General features: G+C 41.0%; 2 protein-coding genes across 3 annotated transcripts in view; both read left to right on the top strand.

Annotated features, from left to right (window-relative positions):
* Positions 1-9,837: 9,837 nt before the first annotated feature.
* On the top strand, positions 9,838-19,626 carry cyyr1 (cysteine/tyrosine-rich 1). The gene is made up of 4 exons (XM_085398939.1): positions 9,838-10,201; positions 13,630-13,729; positions 15,645-15,808; positions 18,490-19,626. The coding sequence occupies exons 1-4, from the start codon at positions 10,126-10,128 to the stop codon at positions 18,621-18,623; spliced, it is 474 nt and encodes a 157-aa protein (XP_085255065.1). The 5' UTR covers positions 9,838-10,125; the 3' UTR covers positions 18,624-19,626.
* A 409-nt stretch (positions 19,627-20,035) lies between these two features.
* The window catches only part of appa (amyloid beta (A4) precursor protein a), a 35,930-nt gene continuing 34,427 nt past the window's right edge, over positions 20,036-21,538 (top strand). Inside the window, exon 1 of one of the 2 annotated variants that reach the window (XM_085397333.1) lies at positions 20,036-20,263. In XM_085397333.1, coding sequence (XP_085253459.1) covers positions 20,204-20,263 — 60 coding nt within the window. In that variant the 5' untranslated portion in view covers positions 20,036-20,203. The remainder of the gene's footprint in view (positions 20,264-21,538) is intronic. The other variant, XM_085397332.1, reaches the window with a different exon arrangement.

Raw genomic sequence — 21,538 nt, forward strand, 5'->3', positions numbered from 1 at the left:
CATAGATGACTGTCTGAAAGGTGTAGCTACAGAAGAAGCTGCAGTGAAATTAGTCAGTGATCTTCGTGCTTTGTGTACCAGTGGAGGGTTTACATTAACAAAGTGGACAAGTAACAGTAGGAAAGTGTTGATGTCAATTCCTGAAGAACACAGAGCAAGTGAAGTGAAAGATCTGCATCTTAGGCATGACACTGAGAGAACTCTCAGTGTACAGTGGGACATAGAAACAGATACCTTCACTTACACCATAAAGCTGCAAGACAAGCCAATAACCAGAAGAGGCATTTTGTCAGTCATTAATTCCATATGTGACCCTCTTGGCTTTTTAGCACCAGTCATCTTGCCTGCGAAACTTTTGTTGAAAGATCTCTGTAAAGAGCAGCATGGTTGGGACAAAGAGATCAACGAAAAGCATGCAAAATTTTGGAGAAAATGGCAAGAAGATGTTGTACTTCTCTCTAACTTCCATTTGAGTAGATGCCTAATGCCTACAGGTTTGGATGCACTGTTGTTGTGCAGTTGCACCATTTTTCCGATGCTTCAGATTATGCATGGAACTGTCTTTATCAACCTGTTGATGGAAAACAGACGAGGCAAGAGACATTGCGCTTTACTCATTGGGAAATCAAGAGTTTCTCCACTCAAGAAAATCACAATCCCCATGCTTGAGCTGACTGCAGCAGTGATTTCAGTGAGGATGGACAGATTACTGCGACAAGAGCTTCATGTTCCTCTGCAACAGTCAGTCTTCTGGACAGACAGTACAACTGTGCTTAGATACGTTGCCAGTGAAACATCTCGCTTCAAAACCTTTGTTCCAAATAGAGTTTCGCTGATTTGAGAAGCAACCAAAGTAGTATGTGACATCGGCAGAAAATCCTGCAGATCAAGCAAGCAGAGGCTTAATGGCAAAGGATCTGTTGGAAGGAGGTTCATGAATTCACAGGCCAAACTATCTTCTAGATGAAAATGAATGTCCAGAACAGCCAGTGAGAAAGAAGGAAAACCTTCAAAATGATCCAGAAGTCAAGACTTCAGCAAGTGTTAATATACACTTAAAGTTGAAGAAGGCATGGAACCAATGAACCGTGTGATTGACTACTATTCAGACTGGAATAAACTGAAAAGATCAGTGGCCTGGATGATGAAGCTAAGGGAGGGGCTGTGGATGTTAAAAGAAGAAAGTGAACATTTCTCAAAAATAATCCAGAAAAATGAAAATGATCCTGAAAAGCAAAAATTTAGGTTGCAGGTGCACATGGAGAAATTTAAATCTGCAATGGAAAGAAAGGCACTTGCTTTGGAGGATCTTGAGGCTGCCAAATCAGAAATTGTTCGCTTCACCCTACAGACAGGAGGACATCTTAGTTGTGGCAGTCAGTTGTTCAAATTAGACCCAGATCTTCGTGATGGGATGCTGAGAGTTGGTGGCAGACTCAATACATCGGGCTTGCCAGAAAATGCTAAGCAACCAACAAAATCTCTGAACTCATCTTGACAGACATCCATCAAAGAACTGGTCACTGCGGTCACAATTACGTGCTGGCGCAGCTGCGATGCAGATATTGGTTTCCACAAGCCAATTTGGCTGTTAGAAAGATAATCAACAAATGTCAAACTTGCCGTAGGATTTCTGGAAAGGTTGGTGAGCAGAAGATGGACACAGATTCCTGTATCAATGCGATTCGACGTTTCATTTGCAGAAGAGGTCAAGTCACCATAATGAGGTCAGATAATGTCACAAACTTTGTGGCAGCTGAAAGGGAGTTGAGGGAAGCCATTCAACGACTGGATAATGACAAAATAGAAAGAGTCCTACAACCAAAAGGTATAAAGTGGATTTTTATCAGCCCAGCTGCTTCACATAAAGGTGGGGTCTGGGAGAAACAAATTCAAACAGTGCGGCAAATTCTCACCGCTCTATTTTTTGCACCTGTACCGTTTGGTTCTTTAGTTGTCAGAATTGTTGTCTGAAGGCCAACAAAGATACCCAACGGTCCATTTGATCGACCTTTGTTGTTATTATTATATATTTAATTTTATTTTCAGTTGTTACAGACGGGACAGACATGGTTGGGGGATAGGAAAGGGAGAAAGAAAAATGAAGGAAAAGAGGGGAAGAGGGAGAGTGAGAAAGGGCACTTAAAAAGAAAAAAGAAATCTCCCGGATCACCTGTTGAGAGAGAAAAAAAAGAGAAAACAAGCACAAAAAGAGAGCAGCGCAATAAACACAACACCATCGCATTTATCTAGCCAAGTGTAAATAACAGTAAATACTAATATTGAATGTTGTTGTGCAGCATGCAGGGCCAACAGCGCACAGTGTGCTTTGAGGTAGCAGCCAAGAAAGGTGTGGTTTGTGTCTATGGACAGTGAACACCCGTGTGTACACCAGTGTGCACACCTGTGTGGATGAGCACGCTTGTATTCAAAAGGTTTCTCTATGTAACGATCTGCTAGAGCAGTGGTTCCCAAACTTTTTTCGCTAGGCCCCGCCTTTGTTTTACAAAAAAATCTTCGCGCCCCACCCCCTCCAACCACACACAGTCATATTTTGCTTTAAACTCCCATCCAGTTTATTTCACACCTTAAACATTTAGTAAACAATGAAACTAATAAAAGTAAACTGCAATAAATTACAGGCAGCAATAAAATAAACTACTAACTCTTACGCCACGTCCACACCTACATGGGTATTTTCGAAAATGCAGCTTTTTTTCTATGCGTTTGGACCTTTCGTCCACATGTAAACAGCGTTTCGATTATTAAATGTTATATTTTTTGTTTGTCAGGTGTCCTTTTTGAAGAAAACACATAGGAGCCACTTGAATGAATGTATATAAACACATTTACATGACGGAAAATTTCAAGGAAATAAAAATGCTCAAATTTGAAAGTTTATACAGTGAAGAAATTTAATTTTACGTTTTATAGCTGAAGGAAATGCCTGTAAATAGTACAGAGAATGTACTGTTAATCTACAGAATTTTCCGTTTTATCATTTACGGAAAAGTCCTTCAACTTCCATAATAAAAAACTGAAATTGTACTGGCAGAAAATTACCAGGACATTTTTTTTGTTTTTCTATGGAATTCTTTTTTACAGTGTAGCTGTCTAGCTTGTCTTTGACTTGGACGTACTTCTACCTTGAAGACACAAAACTCAATCTATGTTGGCGTTCTGTACATGACCACAGACAACATGGTTGTATGCACTGAGTGACTTGTGTGCCTGAAATTTCTCTCTGGTGTATACACTGGGTTGCTCCACCAAATACGTGTATATATCTGCCCACTGGATATTTTGCCATCTACTAATGTCTTCCACTCAATCTGTAATATCACAAGGAAGTAATTTACTGGTCATCAAAGTTTATTTGCTCAGGTAGTTTTCCCCGTTTTTGGGGGGATAATTGGTTGATTATCTATCTACCTATTACACTCCACTATACTTCAGTTTCCAAATTACACATGCATCCATACCTACGTCATCAAATGTTAGTAAAACAATTTGCGTGCTTATATGAAATATCCTCCTCCCTCCTTTTGCGCCTTGAGAAAGGACCTCCCCAAAACACAACATATGTAACAGTAGTGATGGGAAAATGAAGCTCGTATCACCACCAAAACACAGCACAAATCCTGCCAATGATTCCATTTTTTTTTAAACTGCAGCAAAACCGCCATAAGTCCTTGGCGAAAAAGGTGAAAATAGGGCTTTAGGATTGAGGGTGTAACTATTGCACCTATTGTAACTATTAAATATTGTGCACTTGTGCTTTAGATGGAGAAGTTGTACAGCGAGATATCCACAGGCAGGAGTGATTTCCTGTGTCATTCAGCGGTGTATTTGGGTAATCTCAGTCTATCGCCGTACGTGCTCCTGGGACTGGCCACTATGTCATGGAGTGGGTGGGGTGTATTCTCCGGCATTGCCATTAACCTGCCAGTTCAGGTTATTGTTTAATTTCTCATCTCTGTTCGCCTGTGTTTTTGTTTTGTGGTAGTTATCAGCCTAAAGAAACGCTTCTTTAGTTTTGTCTCCCGTGTGTTCTGCTTTTGGGTCCCCTCCTCAAACACACCAGCCATTCCAGCCATGACAACCTCTTAATTTCAAATTAATTAAACCAATTAAACCATATCCAAACTTTATTTATTTTGGACAGCCTGTATAATTATTTGACTTAATAAAATGTTATTTATACATTTTGTTATTAAAGTCAAAGAAGGAAGTGGAACACAAAGAGTATTTTTGCTGTGTTTTATATCTATTTGACCCTTAGTGACCTAAACAATCAGTGGCTTCTAACTGTAACCATCACATCTAAATGACAGTTGTACAGGGGGTTGCTAAAGACTCAGAGTTATCCATTATTAGTAGAGCCCAGCTTATATCAGTCAATGTTAGCTATTTGCCAATATAACAGAACTGCCATTTATTATGAAAAGAAAGTTTAAGAAGCAAAGGAGAAGCAGCAGAAATACCCTTCAACCATGTTGTGAGTATTGATGTTGGATAATTCATCCATCATCTATTGTGTTGGCAACTTCCCAGCCAGTTGATCCAAGTGAGTAATCCACAACCTGATTATATTTAAAACTGCATTTCCATATTATCTTAGTAAGGACTCGCATGTATCTAGACTTAACAAACATTAGGGAAATTGTTTTATGTTTCATGTGTCAGAAAGAAAAAATACCGGTTAATATATTGGATTTTAAAAATCAGGAAATATTGGTATTGGTATCTGTCTTGAAGTCAAAGGAGCTTGCAAAGAAAAGCGTCTGGACTTCTTTAAGTTACTTGAAGACGTTTCACCTCTCATCCGAGAAGCTTCTTCAGTTCTAAGGTCAAATGGTGGAGAGTCCCAGATATAAACCTAGTGGGAGTGACCCCCCACAGAGGGACAAAAGGACCCCCTGATGATCCTCTAATCGCCTGAGCCAAGGTGTGAAACTGGGTGTGGGTCCCAATCAGCCAGAGTTTCGGGTGTGTTCATTGTGAAACCTGGCCCCACCTTATCATGCGAATTCCTGAGGTCAGATGGCCCAGGATGTGAGTGGGCGTTAAGGCGTCTGGGAAGGGATCTCAAAACTGGATTATAGATGGCAGAGAGTTGGTGTCGTAAACCACCGCCTGTGTTCAAAGATGGTCACTCACAGTGGACATAGATGGCTTCTTTCACTCCTCTTTCAAACCATCTGTACACTCTGTCCAAAATGTGAACATTGGCATCCTCGAAAGAGTGTCCTTTATCCTTAAGATGCAGATGGACTGCTGAGTCTTGTCCTGTGGAGGTGGCTCTTCTATGTTGTGCCATGCGCTTGTGAAGTGGCTGTTTGGTCTCTCCAATGTAGAGGTCTGAGCATTCCTCGCTGCACTGTACAGCATACACCACATTGTTAAGTTTGTGTTTTGGCGTTTTGTCTTTCAGGTGAACCAGTTTCTGTCTGAGCGTGTTGCTGGGTCTGAAATGCACCGGGATGTCATGCTTGGAGAAAACTCTCCTGAGTTTTTCTGATACACCGGCTACATAGGGGATGACAATCATTGTCACGCTCAGACAAAAACTGGTTCACCCGAAAGACAAAACGCCAAAACACAGACTTAACAATGTGGTGTATGCTGTACAGTGCGCACGCACACACACACACACACACACACACACACACACACACACACACACACACACACACACACACACACACACACACACCAGTAGGTGAATTATCTAAATTGGAAAAGTAAGTTGCAGTACACGAGTGAAAAGAACTCCTTGTTTGTGAGTAAGGTAAGGATGGGTCTGACATTATTCTGTTATTATTCCCATATATATCTGTTCAATTTCATACTTAGATGTAATATAACAAATGTTGTGCTGAGTACATTGACGTCACTCTGAATAAGCCGAGCACCTACCTTCCTCCTCTAAAATTGGTCTAATCAAAGTGAGGCGCTACTTCAGATCCGGCTTAAAAGCAGTCATTGTCATGTCGAGCTACAGTGCAGGAAGTGGAAAATACACTGTCCTTACTGTACGGTCCGGTATGACAGGAAATAACTTTTAGGAAGCCACTGACGTCTTTTTTGCCTCAATGAAAAGTTTGATTGCCACCTCGTCTCTCCTGAACTAGAAGCTGGAGCACATGTGGCACTTCCTGTTTGGCCCCGAGGAAGATGATTTCCCGCCCTGTCGGCTTCAGTGCAGCACAAAGGAAATGATTATCCCCTAATTATAGATGGTTGAGAAGAAAATTGTCTGTCTCTGTAATCTTGATAATAGCATAATGTGTCACCAGCCCAAACAACTGGTCACAGTGATGTTTTGACTTTTTTTTTCCCCTCTCAAATTACAGCTAATAGAAAATCACACAGTTATGGGGGAGATGTCACCTTCAGTGTGAATGTCTAAAATGAAAGCGATGCCTACTTTCTTCCTCTTCTTCTTCTTCTTTTTTTACCTGCTTGTTTTTACATGTCTTGCCGTCACATCATTACAGCTTAAAAGAAACATCTGGAAGGCATTATGAATCATCGCTGCTCGATGTGGGTGGCATTTCCGAGAACTAAATTACCTTCATCCTCTTGCCACCCTTGGTTGCTTGTAAAAGTTTGTTTAAATTATGGCAAATTTGATCCAGTTTTCCCAACTGCAGAGGAAACTGCATTCATATTTTGAGGATCTAAACCCATTATGGCCAAAAGAGGACTTCAGTAGGCCCGTGCAGTAAGTGCAATATGTGTGCAAGCACAGATATGAAAATGTTCATAGTCCTCTAGATAAATTCATGCAATAAACTCTACAGTTTAAGTCAAATTGTTACAGATTACTTCTGAAATCAGGACTGGAGTTTGCACATTTTTTCTTTGGCATGTAGTGATATGTTTCCATCCACGCCTTTTTTTTGTGACTTAATATATCAGCTATAAAAATGTCTGGAGTGTCTTGAATATATAATATGAAACTATTTTATTTCTGCTCTCTACATCCACTAACCAAAAAAAAGCATGCTTGAGGTTGGGGGTATATTAGTGTTCACATCCTGTCATGCCACTGCTAGCATCTGGCCACATGTCTCTTCGCACTGCTGCAGAGTGATGTGGATGGTGCGTAGTTTGGTGGAAAGGAAAACTGGATCTGAGGTTTCCATATGTATTTTTAACACATACGACCAGTGCCATTTAGCTCCATTGTATTCAAGTGTAGGGCGGCACGGTAGACCATCACCTCAAACTGGTACACATTTTAGATCAGGGGTGTCAAATGCAAGATTTGGCCCAGCACTCCAATCTGGCCCACTGAGGAGCTCTTGAAAACTTGATTTGGGACTTCTTCTTTTTTTTTCTACTGATAAAGGCCTCCCCAGTGGCCATTCATAGTACATCAAGGTGAGTTCAGGATTTCATTAGAAAGCTGAGACGTGCAGTTGATGTTGCACTTCTTTCTCTGTGGTGAAGTCAGCAGAAAAGGACAACTGTTGTGTCTGACCAAATTTCCTAGCACAGTGGGGGGTGCATGGGGGTGGTGGACTTACCCTTTTGGCTAAAGGTGCAATAATGTCCCTCCCCTATATATACTGCCTTTACTCTGCCATGTGATCAGATATATATAATCCCTTAAATAAATAATAAATAATGTTTTCTGCTGTCATGGCCATAATTTTTCCTGCACACAATACTCAGAAGGCAGAGGCCTTGAAACACAGACCAGATTTAATCAGAATCAGAATCAGAAAGACTTTATTTATCCCCAGGGGGCAATTAACATACAATAGAGGTAGATAGAAGACAAGGGTAATAAGAACAGGCAATAAGAGTGAGATATACACAGAATATCCAGTATATACAGTTTTAAAATTAATGGCTCTCTGTACCTATAATGCGCCCCATACCCCTGAGTTTGAGGGGCTGTGCAACTTTTTGTGTTCCCCTGTCCCTGACACTGGTCTAAGCGTGTGTGATTCGTGTTGTTTGGCTTGCTGTAAAAAAAAAATCCCCTGAGTGTTGTCAGGCAGGTGTGAAGCGGTGTATCGTGCCGCCGTGGGTCATTATCCTCTTTTATCTCAATAGAGGTCGTGATGTGACGGCAGCACGAGAAGCTGCGGCCTGAGATGAGTGGAGGACAAGCGTGTGCGCGAGCACGTCGAAACACGTGCACCTTTCTCTCTCCGCGCCAGGCTGACGGTCACAACGAAGATAAAACAGGAGCCCAGACAGTGCCTTCAAAGTAAAAGCACCAGTGGCTGTAAAATTCATTGTATACCAATATTTTAACTACATCTCATTCCTACTCAACTCTTACCACAGCGTGAACACCTGAGTTGCTATAGTTACCAGACATTTGAACCATAAACTACTAAAATTCAGTAGTGATGATTTGTATGGATACGTGCTATAGAGTCAAAACAAGTCTTAAAGTGCGTAGGTTGACAGTATAGGTCTACTTTCTATTAGTGGCACATGACTAGCACAGGGTTGGACCATGTTTTGTCTTTAGAACTGCCTTAATTGTTCATGAATCAAATCTCCAGTCTCCAAATCCCTAATGTGCCCGATTGAGTTGATACTTGGTGACTGCGGGGGTCAGTGAGTGCAGTGAACTCATTGCTCTCTTTAGGCCATTCTCTGTAAACCCTATAGAGGGTTGCATGGGAAAATCCCACCAGATCAGCAGTTTTTTAGAATATCATACAAAGCATGCAAATACCAACAACCCTGTCATGTTCAAAGTCACCTTTCTCAGTTTGAGCTTCAGCAGGTCATCTTTCAAAGTGAAAATTGCAGAAAATGTTGTTAATTATGGCAATATTTTCAATAAAATGCATGGCTATTCCTGGTTTGGTGATGCTAGCCTTAGACAGGAGTCAGAATTAACTGAAAATGAAAGTAATTATTAGAGGCATGTGAAATGATCCAAACATTGATAGTATTGATACCAATGCTGGTACTAGTATTGGATCGATACTATCGCGATAGGATCGATACTTTGTTTCTATCCTCTCAGTTCAGTATGAAGCGCACTGAATTGTGTTAAAATAGTTATTTTTTGTTGCAACAACCATCTTTTATTTATAGCCTATAGCACATTTAAATAACAGAGCGGACCCAAAGTGCTTCAGGGACAAGCGCATTTTAATTCCAGCTCTTTCAAAATACAAAAAAAGCTGAAAGTTGTGTTTTATTGTTGTAACTAATTATCATGGAAAATAATCATCTCATAAATCATGACACACTGCTCTCCCCTGCTTAAGCTGCCTTTATAAGTTAAAACTATGGGTATCGGTATTGATATCTGGAATACGGGCCTTGTATTGAACTGGTAACTAATTATAGAGCTAGAAAAAAAGCTTGTATCATGAAGACAGAAAATAGGCCTAATAATGTTGTTTCACTCAAAAACAACAACAAAACTCAAAGGCTTTATGCCTTTATTCTGAAATCTTTAATTTTTTATATGATAGTACACTCAATGCATATGGAAAAAATAAGATATATTTCTTTTTGAAATGTATTTTTCTTAAGACCTCTCGAGCTAATTAATACTTTCGCGTGAAACGTTTTTAAATGATAAAAATCGTATTTTAATATTAACAACCACTTTCTGTTGTCTGGCAGAAGTGAGATAAAAGGGTGTCTTCCACTTGGGCTTATGGTTTTAGCTTGATTTTTTATATATATACTTCGGGTGAAGAAAAATCTAAATAAATAAACAAATAAAAATAAAAACCATCCATTAATTTTATTTTGAAAGTCTCGGCCAGAAGCTTTATATAGCCCGTATCCCTCTGTAATTTGAGAAAAGGGGGGACGGCAGGAGGGAGGGCAGGACAATAAAAAAAAAAAAAAAAAAAAAACCTTGGCGATCAGTCGGAGGTGTGAGAACGAGACCCAACAGGACAGGAAAAGACGCTCACACGTGGAGGAACAAACCGAGCGCTTAAACAAGTAGCCTACCCAACTAACTGCTGTCTGTTTCGGGGGGAATGAAGGGATAAGGCAATGCTACTGGGAGAGCCGTATAGGTGAGGAGACCAGGCAGTGTAAATGAGCGCTTTTTGTTATATTTTGTGATTGAGAAAGTAAGAGCAGAGAGGGAGGAAAGTGGGCACCCGGTGAGTGAAGATTATGGAAACCCTCTGGAGGAGGAGGACGCAGGCGGTGAGATGGAAGTGGAACTCGCTGCTGCTCTGTTTATTCACCGGTGAGTTTCTGCTTTAATCGTTTAAAACACTTTCATCTCCCAGTCACCTTTAAGGTGGCTGTAGTGGCTCTTCCAGCCGTACAAATAAGCCACTGGACAAGCGCAGTGAAACGTTTGGAAAGGAAGGAAACGTGTTTAATATATAAGCACATTTGGGGGGATGGTTGTTTGTTTGTTTTTTGTAGAGATTTTCAAAATCCGAGAACAGTCAGGACTTGAAAACTGCTAAAACTTCTCATCTTGAGTTAAAGTGTGCCTTACAAGGCTGCTGTGGTTGGGGGCAGGGGAGAGGACTGGCTGGAGGGGTTGGTGTATGTATTTGAGAGAAGGAGCAAAAAAGAAAAGAGGTGGGGGTGAAGGACATGGTCCCATTGTCTCCCAGCGTGTGGAGAGACAGGAGCCAGGACCTCAAGAGGGACCACCCAGATTGAGCACACCAGAGGTCTGCAAAAAAACCAAAAATGGGACCTCCTATTGATTTGACATGGAAGTATTTGATTCAGGGAGGTAGTGTGTAATTAAAAGGATGTGTCACCACTGCAGAGACAGCATCTATTAAACTAAGATAAATAAATAAATAAAGGCTTAACTGATTTGGAAATCCACACTTTCACTGCACACGCCCCTGCCACCCCACCCTGCCCAATTTTCATATTACGTTTTTATGACATACCTCCATCTGTAGTAATGTAAAGCCACCCCTCTCTCATCTACTTTCTTTGCCTCCGTTTGAACCCATGTGTGGAAATATGTGTGTATATTCCCCTTGGGCAAACACAGTCTGAGTGTGCGTGATTGCTGAGAGAAAGCAGAGCCGGGTGTACACACATGCTTGTTTTTTCTTCCTTTCTTTTCCTTTTTTTTTCTGCATTGTCCTTCATCTGAATCACGTCCCCGGCGCGCTCTTGGTTGTGAAAGGCTCCCGACCTTCTGCGCGAAAAAGCTGCAAATATCGCAGAGAGCCTTCGGGACGAAAAGGGCTGGTGTCGTGGCAGCAGGTTGAGACGAGTATACAGAGAGGCACAGCTGTGTGCACAATGCTTTTTAGCTGAGCCCTGGGAGGGGGGGTTAATAAAGCACATTAGTCAAACACACACACTAAAAGAGATCCTGCCAGTGTCACTCACTCAAATGGGTGTTAAATTCTCGTTGTGGATCATGAATTGCGTCGGCGCAGAAGGAGAAAAGCACTGAAACCATCTTAATTTGATCCATCACGCATACACAAACACTTGTACTGTATCTTATTCTAATGGTCTCCCACTCAAAGGGTAATTAATTCAGCTGGTGGATTGCTGAGGCTCACGAGCGTGTGCTAATTTGAGAGCCACAGTTATGAGTTTAAGAGCTTGGGGAGGGAAAAAAAAGGGTGGCTGGACCTCCCATCCGAGAGGCTTCCTCAGTTCTAAAAACAAAAAAGGTGGAGAGACCTGCGTATTTAAACCCTAGTGGAGGTTGTCCCCTTTGGACACCCACTATTGATCATCACATCACAAGACTGCCATGAGCGTGACGACTGAGACTGCAAATTGTCAGATGGTCCACAGAGATTTCAGTTTTCTTCTTGATTTTTTTATCAGTTTTGGTAAAGGCTCGGTTTTATCTCCCGGAGCTTGAATACAGTGGAAAAACAGCTGAGGTGGGGAAAAAAGGTTTGCAAGTGGCTTAAGTGTGTAAAAGATCTACTTCTATCCGGTCGAAGTCATGGCAGCCTCGACAGAAAGAGCTGCTAAGCTAGGGGCGTGCTATTATTACTGATAAACTGCATTGTTTGGTGCTTATTCTCAAATCTCTTGTTCAAGTGCAGAGCCAGTTCTGCTTCACTTCCTTTTAAAAACCATCCCTCATTTGATCACTTCTGAGAACTGAGCCTTGTGTCCCTTAGTGGTTGCCTAGTGCCGCATTGCCTGGGTGTTGCATACCTGTACACAGGCTACACAATGGAACGCAGCATTGGAAGAAGTTTGTGTAATTTTGGTGGGAAGAAACCGAGAGTGGACTGAATATGGATCTGTGAAATCAGCTGTGAGCTCTCAAACAGAAAACCACAACAGCGGTTTCATCTTTCTTTCTTTTTTTAATGCTGCACAATATAGGTGATTAATACAAAAATATTGCCTCACACAGTTTTGGGACAACAACTTTGTGGTGGTGCCGGTTCCAGATTAGGCACCAGACTACACCCAGAGTCAGTGGAGAAGAGTCGATGGTGTCCACCGTGTCCAAATGCCTCACCAAGATTTAATGCCAGATACTCTCCATGACGCAGCTCTTCCCATTTATCCAGGCTTGGGACTGGTGAAGTACCAAAAGGGATTGCCTGTATTTAAACCGTTGTAAATGACTTGTTGGCTTATAATATGTCAAACATAGCTGTCATGAAGGATATCAAGTCATTTTAAGCTAATCAAAAGAGTCTTGTCATCAGGTAGAAGCTGCAGAAACCACTGAATTGATTTTAATGTAGGTACAGTAACGCAGCGTCATAAAAACACTTACAAAATAGGTCATTTCTTTATTTTACATATAGTTTATTAACCAGTGGCTGGGTTATATTCAAGCCCATGGAATAAGCTTTAAAAACCTTAACCTTAAGACAAGGAAGGTTCTGGTATCCTAACACGATCTAAATTTAATATTACTGGTACGTCATCACATGAAAAGTGTTATGTTTTTTTGCTGTGTCACAGATTTGTCTGTCATCCTACATCAGCCTACAGTGTTTGATTCAGCCGGTGGGACACGTGGGCTGTTTTGCCACCTCGGTCCAGCCTGCGTGTGGGAAAATAAACCGTGCACATGTAGTTTTCAACGGTGAAACCCTGAACGGCACGTGGCCTTGCTGTTTTATGCCATCAGGAGGTTCTTCTTTCATAGGCCATTGTGACATTTTTCTTTGTAATTGAAGACTGAATTAAAATGTTTTTTGTCCCCGCTGGCTGTTATTAAGAAACATTGTGATGGAGGCAAGCAGGGCTGGCTGAGTGCACTGAAACAAAACCCTAATGTGTGTGTTTCTCTTTTTCTTTTTCCCCTGAATGCTCCGCAGGTGCATTTAACGCAGGCAGTGCCTTTAAATCAGTCTTGAAATATAAATAGAAGCTGCCAGTTGGAGGTTGTGTACTTAGGGGTTAGTTCATAAGAGGTTTCATTATAGTGTTGAAGTTTTTTGTTTTTTTTTCTTTTTCGTGATGGGAAAGGATCAAAAAGTGTTGGCAAGATCTGAATGAAGAAGTTTTTGAAGTGTACACTGGCAGCTTAACACCTTGACAATGCTCTGTGACTTTTTATTTCCACTATTTCATCGAAGGAACTATCTCTCAGGCTTCACCTTTTTGTCCACTCACACTTCTTTGGCTCCACAAACCTATGACATCCTGCATTAGCAGTCTGTAACCAGTGTGTGGTTGCTTTTGTGTGTGTTACAGGTGGCAGCGAGGCCCAGTGTGAGGGCTGCGTAGAGTACTGCTGCGATGGGTCGCCGCCTTTCTGCTGTTCCTACTACGCCTATGTGGGAGACGTCCTCTCGTAAGTAGAGGTGGGGGATTAATCCAAATATCGATACTAATGGTATTGGTACTGGATCGATACTAGCCCAGCAGGATCGATACTTTGTATTTACTTGATATCGGATCGATACCACAATTTACAGTATCACGTCACCCCACATACACAGGAAGCAATCCAGAGATATCAAAGACAGTGTTTTTGTTGGAGTTTCCTCAAGTTTTAAGGTCCTGATTTCTGTAAAGGCAAAAATATCTAGCAGTGGTGTTAAGACTGCCATCATCCTTTCCCTTTTTGTGTCTAAATATAGCTGATAACAAAATGCAGGTGTAGCCGCTGGCAAATCTGTTTGTCAGACACTTTCATCATAAATGAAGGACTGACCCGAGGTCCCGGTGTAGCTGTCCAGCCTTTAACAGCCTTGGTTGCCGGGAAGCCGCAATTATATCCCATCAGTTCACGGTCACATTACATGTATTGTGTCGGATCCTACTGGAAATAAGAGAACGCATTATCCGATGTCTGTGTTTACTGTTTTGTTGTTTTAGTTTTTCTTTTCTTTTGCTGTCACCATAAAACTAAGAGTGGAAGGAAGAGCTTGACGTGCTTAGGTAGTTTGGTGCTAAAAGCGTAAAAAGGAGGTCAATGATTTAATCTGCTCAGAGTCAGTAAATGCTGGCTAAGAAAGCCCTCAGTATTTGAATCTCTGACTGGAATCTACACCTCCTTCTCAGCCTGCGTTCAAAGTGTGGAGGTTATTTAAAGGAGAGAGAACTCATTCAGGTCAGAGCTATTCAGAAGACATTCAGTTGATCTGCACAGCACAGCTGCTTTAGCGCATACAAGGGGACCTGAGGGCTTTTCCTATATTTTTATGGCCAGTTTTAAATCATGTCACTGCATGTGCAAATAGTCCCTGCAAGTCAAGGGCTCGGGCTTCAGACTGGTCTAAAAAAATAATAATAATTGGCAGTTTAAAAAAAATATTTGGCTCAATGTGATTTCAGTGAGAGCAGATATCCCTAATATGGTCAGCCCAGTTCAGATCTTTTGTTAATGAGGGGCAGCCGATCAGAAGTACATTGGCTTAAAGTGAGGGTTTAACATGTCCCCTTTAGCTCTGCAATAGACTGGTGGCCTGCTCAGGCTGCATCCAAGCTCTCATTAGGCTCCAGCCCCCCGACAACCCTTAAGACAATGGAGGATGGATGTAGGTCTCCTTTAACATATCTTTCAGACCTTTAAAGTCTTAGCATGCCTTTTGTCCGGTCTTTCTCCCCTCACCTCCAACTCATCACGACAGATGGCTGTCCATCCCTGAGCCTAGCTTGTTGCAGGTTCCTGTTAAAATTGAGTTTTTTCTTTCCTGCTGTCACCAAGTGCTTGCACATAGGGGGTCATCTGATTTTTGTGGTTTTTCTAGTTTTTTTTTTTTTGTTTTGTTTTGTTTTTTTATCTTCCAAGATAAAGCGCCTTGAGGCAACTGTTGTTCTTATTTGGTGCTATATAAATAAAACTGAATTGAAATTGAATTCATGGTAATTGTAAAAAAGTAACTGTATCCTTCTTTTTTTTTTTTTCTTTTTTTTTTTCCTCCATCTTATGTGTATATTTGTACCAATTCTATCTGATAACCTTTTAAGGCTTGATTATATTCAGAATTTGCAAAGCAGCCTTGGCTGACATGTTGACTCATGCTGACCACGAAGATGTAACAAACCTGTCAGCGATGAGTCCTTTTTCTATTTTCCAGTGCCAGTTCACAAGATCTTCTGCAGTCACATGGTCACAGGCACACGCATATCACACACAGCTGAGTTACATCAGATGCTGCAGTTTATCTCCATGGCAGCACCTTAGAAATATTGGGTAGCATGTCTGTTGGAGACAGCTGCCTCCTTTCTCACGTGTGTGTGTGTGTGTGTGTTTTTTCCAGGGGCACTGCCATCTCTGGTATTGTTTTTGGTGTGGTGTTTTTGATGGGGGCCGTGGCAGCCTTATTCCTGTGCGTGTGCATGTGCATGAAGAACGGGCGTGGTGCACGGGTTGGCGTGTTCAGCACCTCCTATAACATCAGCACTGTGACCCAGGGCTATCCAGGTGGGACAATATACACAACCACACAACTTGATGTGTCCTATACCATGTCTATGTTATATATATTTTAAAATACATGAAGTTAATTGGATTTTAACTGCATACAAGGGGCAAGAGAATTAGATATTTACTCTTTAAGACAGAAAGATTTATCAATAGGTCAATATTGTCATCTATCATCATTTTCATCAAATGGTAGAAAGTAAAGCAGAGAGGAGAAACACCTTTCAACTATGTCACAAGTGTTGCTCTCAGGCGTGCTCTCCACCAGAGGGCAATGTTTGTGTATACCGGGAAAACAAACAGGCATTTGCTTAGGTAAATGTCAATTTGTGTCTGCACCTTCAGACTTGATATGAAGGATCATAATATTGTTTTATCAAAGTGAAAACGTAAAGGAAAGGGACATGTTATTAAAATGTCATCTTCTTCCTTCTCGCCTAAAGCCGCATCTCCAGAACTGAAATCATGTGCATAAACATGCTTATGTATTACAGATATTGTCACAATTACTTACTGTCAGCAGATTAGACATGTGACCCCTCCCTTCTCTGGACAGCTGACCACGAGCCGGTGTTGTGCCACTGCGGTTTTGTTGTCTTAGTACACCCAATACAGATGAACAGTGTTCAGACTTTTCGAGGTGACTCTGGGGTAAAAACGTAAAGTACTGCAAAATATTTAATTGATCGAATCTGTTTTGAAGTCATTGCTAAGTGTTGGTATTATTTAAATATGTTATTATATAGTTTGTACAAACAGTATTAGAAACATGCTGGCTGTCTGTGGCCATTATGGGGATCTAAAGTTAATGTGTTTGTAGTATAGCGGCCACCATAACTAGTATTATCTGCCTGTATTGGTAGCGGTAAGAAAACAGAGCTTAGTTGACTACAGTCTACTGACATCTAGTGGTGAGATTTTACACACGTCAGCATTAAATCATTAAATATTGGTATCGGTCTTAAAAATCCTATATCAATCAGGCTCTACTATTGTTGAACACTGATAGCTGTAACTATTTTTTTTAAACTAAAATCATTAATTAATGTTAATGATGGGTTTGGGGTTTCAAGCTAGTTAGTTGTGATCCTATTATACTACATGTGCTGTAGGCAGTGCTGAAAGCATATTGGAGTTGGAGCATTTCTTCTGGGCAAACTATTGCCTTTTTTACACCAAAATGGTATCCCTAGTCCCGTTCTGAGTTTGCTCCATATCAGAGCTGGTCTGCTTTTCAGCGTGATTAGCACGCAGCATTTGCACCCAGAATTGGGATATTTCCCATAAGAACAACATTAGGACGCATCTTGTGGGCTGCATCTGCCGGTTCTAGATTGGGCACCGGAACAATACTATATACAGAAGCACATGTGCACTTTTAGTGTTATAACTATTAAAGGGCAATACTGAACAATAATAAAAGCGGTACAACCAAGTTAATCAAACATTTTAAGGATATTTATTAGTTAATGCTGCTCAATTGTTTGTAACAAATCTTTCATATATGAATATATTATTAGTATTAGAAGTTTATTTATACTATAGTTTATCAGGAAGCAGTCTAAGTAATTCATTTGGGTCTACATGATGACTTACACACAAATGAGGCTGCTACACTGATTTCGGTATGGTGAAACCTTATCTACTGGCCTCAGGCGACACCTGAAAATAAAATTGAAAAAGAAAAATGAAGGGGCATATTATGTTACAAGCTCCACCGGGACCACAAACAGATTTACCATGGCCACTATTTAATCATTATAGACAAATAAGTACTTTTCTTTAAATAGCTTTCATTATCTGCTAGATTCTATGCTTGTTTTTTCTCCCTGCTCTCAGCGCTCCACATCTGATACTCTGTTCCTGCTTAAGAGGGAGAAAATGGCAACAATGTTTCCACCTTGTTCTCACAAGGTACATTGTCTGCGCATCATAGTCTGTGTTCTATGATACTCTCCAGCCTAAGGAATGCTACTTTGTTTTGTTTTTGTTTTGTTTTTTTCCTTCTGGGGCTCATTATTTATTTATCATGTTTCATTCTTCTCTGCGTATCACCTTGATGGTACACTGGCAGAGAGCTCGCCGCGCTGCCCTGCAGCTCTGATCATGTTTCATGAATACAGCACAGTGCAATGTCAGTGCATGTACTGTATAATGAACGTACGCTTGTTTCTCCATTGGGTGTGAGGAGTATTTGCTGCTATTACTTGCTTACTCCAATCCCATAAGTGAGTCACTTTCGATTGATATTCATTTTTTTATTTATTTTCCCTATCAGCACTAGTCATTTTAAAATAAAGTCCTTACTCACCACTATGTGACTGTTTGCAAGCTCTAACCTCTTAACCCCTTTTCTGTTATATCTGCAGCTTTGTTGTTCTTGTGAATAATGCAAGTTCCCTCAGTGAAATTGATAGACGGGGTCAACTAAAGTGCCTTTTTACAGTATTTCCATTTCTTCCTTCATTCAGCATGGGCACCAAAGTATGTGGTTTCTCTATGTAGCCACTAGAGGGTGCAACTGTCGTGTGAAACCTGCAGTAAAATTGGGGCAGGCATCCTGAGCTTCAGTGGGCCTCATTCATATTGAATATGGAAGAAATGTGAAGCCTGCAATTATTCCAGAATTACAGTTGTTTTTTGACCAGCCTGCTTACTGTCAATTTTGTTCTCACACACAGGTCCACCGCCTCCATACACCTACGACTGTGAGATGTACCCTCCATCCCTTCATCCCCCGCCCTACACCCCAACACAGCCTAGGTCAGCTAACTACTCCCCGCCGCCTCCTTACCCTGGATACACCCGAAAGTGAATCCCCGCTGCACTAAACATGCTGCCACGGCCCAGATTCGCAAACACAGAGACGGCTGTGCAAATCCGAACTCCGAAGCAGCGAGCTGGTGTTGCAATTTGGGTGTGACCACCAAAAATTTCCACACTGAAACACAAACCTAACTGGCAGGCCAGAGCACTCGGTTCAGCTTTCCTGTATTTCTGCTGCTCTGTAGTTGAGGACATGGCGGGGAAGTAATCATTTGACAAATGTGGGTCAAGCTGGCCAAAGAGCCTCAACTCATCTGATGATAGACTTAACAGTTAGCAGCCCTGCTGGCCTGCAGCTGGTACTTTTTTGCCCACTAATAACCGATATCCCTTATCCGTCCCCCACACCTGTGCACATTAAAAGCATTCAAATGATCATTTTGTCAGCACAGAGGGGAGAAAGCTCGTATCACTTGAGGCAAAGAGTCTTTCCTGGACACAGTGTAGACTTACAGAAAGTTATCAAGCCCTCATGGGTTTTTCTTGTTTGTTTTAAATCTTGAGTTATGTCAGCGTCTGAAGTGTACATTGATAATTAAGGCTGTTTTTAAATGCAGGTCTGGACCTGTCACATAAAGACTTGAATATAATTCATAATAATGCCCGTCTTAATGGCCTGGATGGCTTGTAAGGATTAATGAACTGTTTTGGTTTGTTTTGGGTTTTTTTGCTTTTTTGCTTTTATATTGTCTTACTTGAAAAAACATGTTATGAACTGTGGTCACACTGAAACAGAAACATGTCTTTCTGTTATGTTTTATGAAACTGTTGAACTGACACAGTAACGGATTCATGGTGGAATTACAGCTGAAGGCTGATTTAAAGATTTTAATCTAGAGTGACTTCAGCCATAGCACAATGAGGTCGCTTTGCCAGGCTGACTGTGAATGATGGAAAGGATTTAAACCATGTAATAAATATAGTGAGGTAAATAAAGTGCTTTGTTACTGTTTCCAATAACTGTTGTAAATAAAATGTGTTTAAAGTGTTAACTCCAGTATTCCTTTACACTATGATTAATAATACAACTTGTTTTATTGGGGTTTTTCTGTTTAATATGTTTTCCTAATAACAAAAACTCATAACAGGAATACAAATATTCACAATATAATCCAGTGACTCATAATAGCAGCATTAGTTACTCAATATAGTGAAGTAAGCTAGAAACAAGGCTAACATTAAAATAAACAGAATAATACTAATCATGACTAATACTGGGAGATTTATTTTTCTCAGTTAAACGTAATGCTTGGACTTTTTTTGTTTTGTTTTTTGCTCTAAAATAAAAAAGGGAACATGCGCGCGCAAGTAGGCTATGTGCGCGTGTGAGTAAACTCAACGTGCGCGCCGGGAAGATAGCGCGTGAGTGTGTATGTGTGTGTGTGTTAATCCCACTCTGCCGTGGTCAGGTGATCCGGCGCTGAGCAGCTGTACAGCCTCGGTATCGCTCACCATCAGACAACGGGAGACACCGGCGCTGAGCAGACTCGTTTTCTCGCCTGACGCAAAGCTTTAGAAAACGGTGCGGTATAACGCTAGCCTGTAGGAGCGTTGTTTTAGCGAAAAGGCATGGGGGACCGAGTAGCTTTACTGCTGCTGGTTTTAGCGGCTTCGGCTCTGGCTGTCGAGGTAAGAGAAAAGCTTCATTTTTTTCCCTATGTGTGAGAATTTGTAGCATTTAACCCCCTCCACCATATTGTTGATGTCGGCTGAGTCAAGCGAGCTAGAGGTAGCTAAAAGGAGACCGGAAGTTGAACTGTTGTTCCTTCAAATGTAAAGCTTAGACTAGATTTGTTTAATTGTTTTTTAAAAAAAAGAAGGAATTGAATCTTTGTAGGTAAATGTATTGTGTCTACCGATCCATCAACAACAAGTTGTTATTTCTGTCCTATAAAACTGCTCCTAACACGGTGTGTTTGAATATAAATGCGCAGTTTGTTTTGTGTTGAAGGCTGTAACCGGAAGTGTAATGTAAAACAATCAAGCTAACTTGAATGCTAAACATGAATTCTTTTGGATTCCTAAATAAAGGCGACGTTAATATTTAGTACAATTTCGCGTATCCACTGGGCTATTTCGTTACAATGCTTCACTGTCTGTTGTTAACAAGTACAATTTGAAACAAATGATGTATTCACGTAGTTTAATTTAAATACCCTCGCTTTAAGTGTAATTTAATTTCATTTACTGAGTCTTTGTGACAAAGGAGACAAGCGCCGAAACCTTTGACTTAAACCTGTAGCCTATGTGTTTCCCTTTCCCCCCCTCACTTTGCGTTAAAACTGAGAAACTGCTCGTTTTGCTGTGATTTAAAACGTTACAAACCGGTCAGGTTTGCCAGCGAACCATTTCCAGCCAGTGACACTGCGCAGATGGTTACGGAATCTGTTCCTGTCCAGTGGTCATCTGCGCTAATTCAATCTCGTTATACTAATCACGGTGAATAAACGTAAAAGCGTATTGTCTCATTTTCTATATCTCCGGGGCTAATTTATTGGCAGTGGGCGTGTTTTTTGTTTGTTTTGTAAGTGTAAGTAAAAACGTAATTCTCTCACGTTAATAATAATAAAAGCTTGGGATGACGGGGCTTTAAATACAATAAAAATGTAAAAATAAAATAGCGAATATGCGAGTTTCTGCGGGAAAACAAAACGCCACAAACGCCCTCCACGTATTAGATGGGCGAGAATAGAGAAGTAAGATGGCGGCGGTGCACTGCAGCATTTATCGAGGGGAAACTGGGAAGCCAACAGGAGCTTTGACTGGCATTGTTGCCTTTCATTGCTCTTTCTTTTTAAGCCATATAGGAGAGTTTAACATGCGAGCAGTAACACTGGTTATGTATTATCACGGAGCTCTACATAATCTCTGTTTATGGTTTTTTTTAAAACCGGGTCTTTGCCA

The sequence above is a fragment of the Rhamphochromis longiceps genome, linkage group LG23 (genome assembly GCF_057381845.1).
Source record: "Rhamphochromis longiceps isolate RC_006_pf linkage group LG23, R_longiceps_female_GT1.1, whole genome shotgun sequence".
NCBI lineage: Eukaryota > Metazoa > Chordata > Actinopteri > Cichliformes > Cichlidae > Rhamphochromis > Rhamphochromis longiceps.